Source organism: Sinocyclocheilus rhinocerous, unplaced genomic scaffold, assembly GCF_001515625.1.
Source record: "Sinocyclocheilus rhinocerous isolate Xijiao unplaced genomic scaffold, SAMN03320098_v1.1 scaffold1068, whole genome shotgun sequence".
Lineage (NCBI taxonomy): Eukaryota > Metazoa > Chordata > Actinopteri > Cypriniformes > Cyprinidae > Sinocyclocheilus > Sinocyclocheilus rhinocerous.
The window spans coordinates 62,240-65,550 of NW_015633196.1; the positions used below are offsets into that span (position 1 = coordinate 62,240).

The 3,311-nt window shown below is 36.2% G+C and overlaps 1 protein-coding gene across 1 annotated transcript in view; it reads left to right on the forward strand.

The window, feature by feature from the left end:
- The window catches only part of LOC107743908 (ryanodine receptor 3), a 178,775-nt gene that overhangs the window by 58,243 nt on the left and 117,221 nt on the right, over positions 1–3,311 (forward strand). The window contains exon 29 of the mRNA XM_016557358.1: positions 1,323–1,531. Within this exon, the coding sequence (XP_016412844.1) occupies positions 1,323–1,531 (209 nt within the window). The remainder of the gene's footprint in view (positions 1–1,322; positions 1,532–3,311) is intronic.

Genomic DNA, 3,311 nt, shown 5'->3' on the forward strand with positions numbered 1-3,311 from the left:
GATTCAGAAACAAAGTAGTGCAGCTGCTTTGTTTACAGGGTTTCCGGGGTAACGGCTGCATTTAAATGAATTATTATTATTATTTTTATTATTTCTGCAGTTTAGCGCCATCTGTTGTCAGAGAGTGAAAGTGCGCTTTCCTCCAGAGCGTCTCTCACGTGTTCCGCCATGTGCTTCTCGTCCGCGCTTGTTTACATCAGAGTGCGCACGCATCTTTCATGCAGCATACGGCGGTGTTGTGCATTTTGACCAGTTGATGGGAAAAGTATTCTTAAAATGCATTCAAAATTCTAAATAATTTGTAATATATAATTATTCACAGTATTTAGAAGTGCCCACGATAACAATATCGTGCATATTCATTACCGTGATATATCGCATCACCGAATACCGGCACAAGTCTAATCTGTATGCTTGTGTAAAAAAAAGCAAATAAAGCTTATATACACATATAAATATACATATAAATAAATTAAACATACAGGATAAATGTATGATACACATATACATCCATACATATTATGGATTTATTTATTCCTTTTTTTCTTTTATGTACTTTTTGTTCTTTATTTTAGTTTTTTTTTTATTTTTTGTATATTTATTTTTGTATTTAAAATTTTTTTTTACATTTCTTTGTATATTTATGCATTTTATTATATATTTTAGTTTTTTGACATTTCTTTGTATTTGTTTATTTATCTTTATTTATCTTTATTTAATTATTTATTTATTTTATTTATTTTTTATTTGCATTTTTAAACATTTAAATATACAATACACAGACACTCAAGTGTATATATTTTACATATATATATATGTATACATATATGTGTGTGTGTGAATAGATAGATGCTGTTAATCGATTAAAAACAATTAGCTAATTAATTGCACATTTTTCTGTAATTAATGATTAATCACACGTAACATTTAAATTTGAAGTCAGAAATATATTTTCACATTGAATCTCCAAATTAATGTAGAAACAACATTGAAGAAATTAATGTTTTTGACTGTACTCTCAGAGAAACAAACCAAAGTATTGATGACCTTATTTTGAACAAACATTTGTCCAAAAAGAGCCGTTTTCTTTGCCCCAGCTTCCTGTTTTAAAAGGAAATACATCAGTACAGAAGCGAAACAGCACTCGTCTTGTGGGTTTATGGAGTCTTTAATGTTTTTCTGTGTTTTGAGTGTTATTTTATTGTGGAGAACGTTTGACTGAAGAACATCAGAAAGACAAAACGATCTAGTGTTTGGATATTATGTTGCATATTCCGATCATTCTCAGCCGTTGGATCACCGTCGGCGTCTCTGTTCTCCAGGTTTCATCCCGGTCTGTAGTTTGGGTCTGTCTCAGGTGGGCCGTATGAATCTGGGGAAGGACGCCAGCACCTTTAAGTACTACACCATGTGCGGCCTGCAGGAGGGCTTCGAGCCCTTCGCCGTCAACATGAACCGCGAGGTGACCATGTGGTTCAGCAAACGCCTGCCCACCTTCTGCAACGTGCCCAAAGACCACCATCACATCGCGGTGAGCCTCGAGACCTTCCTTTCATTCTCAGTGTCCCGTCGAACCTTAATGAACTGCTTTTGTTCCTGAAAGAGCTGTTCTAGGTTCCTCCAGGACCTCACATCAATTCGGATGGAAATGTTCCAGATCAATATGAATGCATCTGTTTGGTCCTGTATCAGGGTTTGTGTGGCTCTAAAATGTTCTTAATTCCACAGATTAAAGCCTTAAAATGTCTTAAGGGGGGTCATAGGATGCCCATTTTCCACAAGTTGATATGATTCTTTAGGGTCTTAATGAAAAGTCTATAACATAGTTTGGTTAAAATTTCTCAATGGTAATGTAAAAAACACCTTTTTTACCCTGTCAAAAACAGCTCTGTTCACAGCGACCCGATAGGATGCCCATTTTCCACAAGTTGATATGATTCTTTAGGGTCTTAATGAAAAGTCTATAACATAGTTTGGTTAAAATTTCTCAATGGTAATGTAAAAAACACCTTTTTTACCCTGTCAAAAACAGCTCTGTTCACAGCGACCCGTTTTGGTGCATGTCCCTTTAAATGTTAATGAGCTCCGCTGACCCCGCCCCTCTCTTCCGAGCTGCTCTCATCGTGAAACTGGCTAATTAGCACATTATTAGGAAAGGCGATTAGCAAAGATTCATTAAAAAACCTTATACTCACTTCTTCTGTAGATGAAGCTGGATCACGAATGATTCGCGCAAACATAAACGCATTTATGTAGATCGGGGGCGCATTCCCTTCAGAAACAAATAATCCACTGCGAGTTCAGCGGCTCAAGAAAGGGGTAAAGATTTTAGTAGATTAACAAAAAACCACTGGGTGGATTTTTATCATTATAGGGTGGTTGTGTACACACACTGCCAACACACATTTCAGTTCAAACAACTTGTAAAAGTGCATGTAGCATCATATGACCCCTGTAAATCAGAGCTGAAAGTCTTAAATTCATTACATGTTGCAGCACTGCAAAAAATGGACATCTTCCTCAGTATATTTGTCTTGCTTTCCGATATAAACATCTAAACATCCTTAAATCAAGATGCATTTACTAGAGATGCAAAATGAACATAAGAAGTCTTGTTTTCTGTGAAATTGAACAAAGTGAGTTTATGATTAAAAATAAGAACAAATATCTGCCAGTGGGGTTTGAAAACTTGTTTTCCCTTTGAATTACATAGATTATTCTGAGCACACTGGCAGATATTTGTTCTTGTTTTAATCATAAACTCACTTCATTTTGATCAGTTTCTCAGAAAACAAGACTTGGTGTCTTCTGTCATTGTGCTTCTCCAGTAAATGTGTCTTGATTTAAGGATGTTTAAATGTTTGTACTGGAAAACAAGGCATAATGCAGTGCCATCAGAAGGTACAGTAAAAGTTATTTCCATATTAAAGTTAAAGGGATAGTTCACCCAAAAATGAAAATTAGCCCATGATTTAATCACCCTCGAGCCATCCTAGCTGTATATGATTTTCTTCTTTCAGACGAATCCAATTGGAGTTATGTTAAAAAATATCCTGGCTCTTCCAAGCTTTATAATGGCAGTGAATGGGTGTTATTTTTCAATAGCCCAAAAGAAGTCCAATAAAGTGCATCCATCCATCATAAAAAGTGCTCCACACGACTCCAGGGGGTGAATAAAGACCTCCTGTAGCGAATCGATGCGGTTTTGTAAGAAACATATCCATATTTAATATCCACCGCACCTTACGCTACGCCTACGTCATCCGCCGGAATGAACGCGCGTACGACAGTTAGCGGAAGCTAGAGATTAC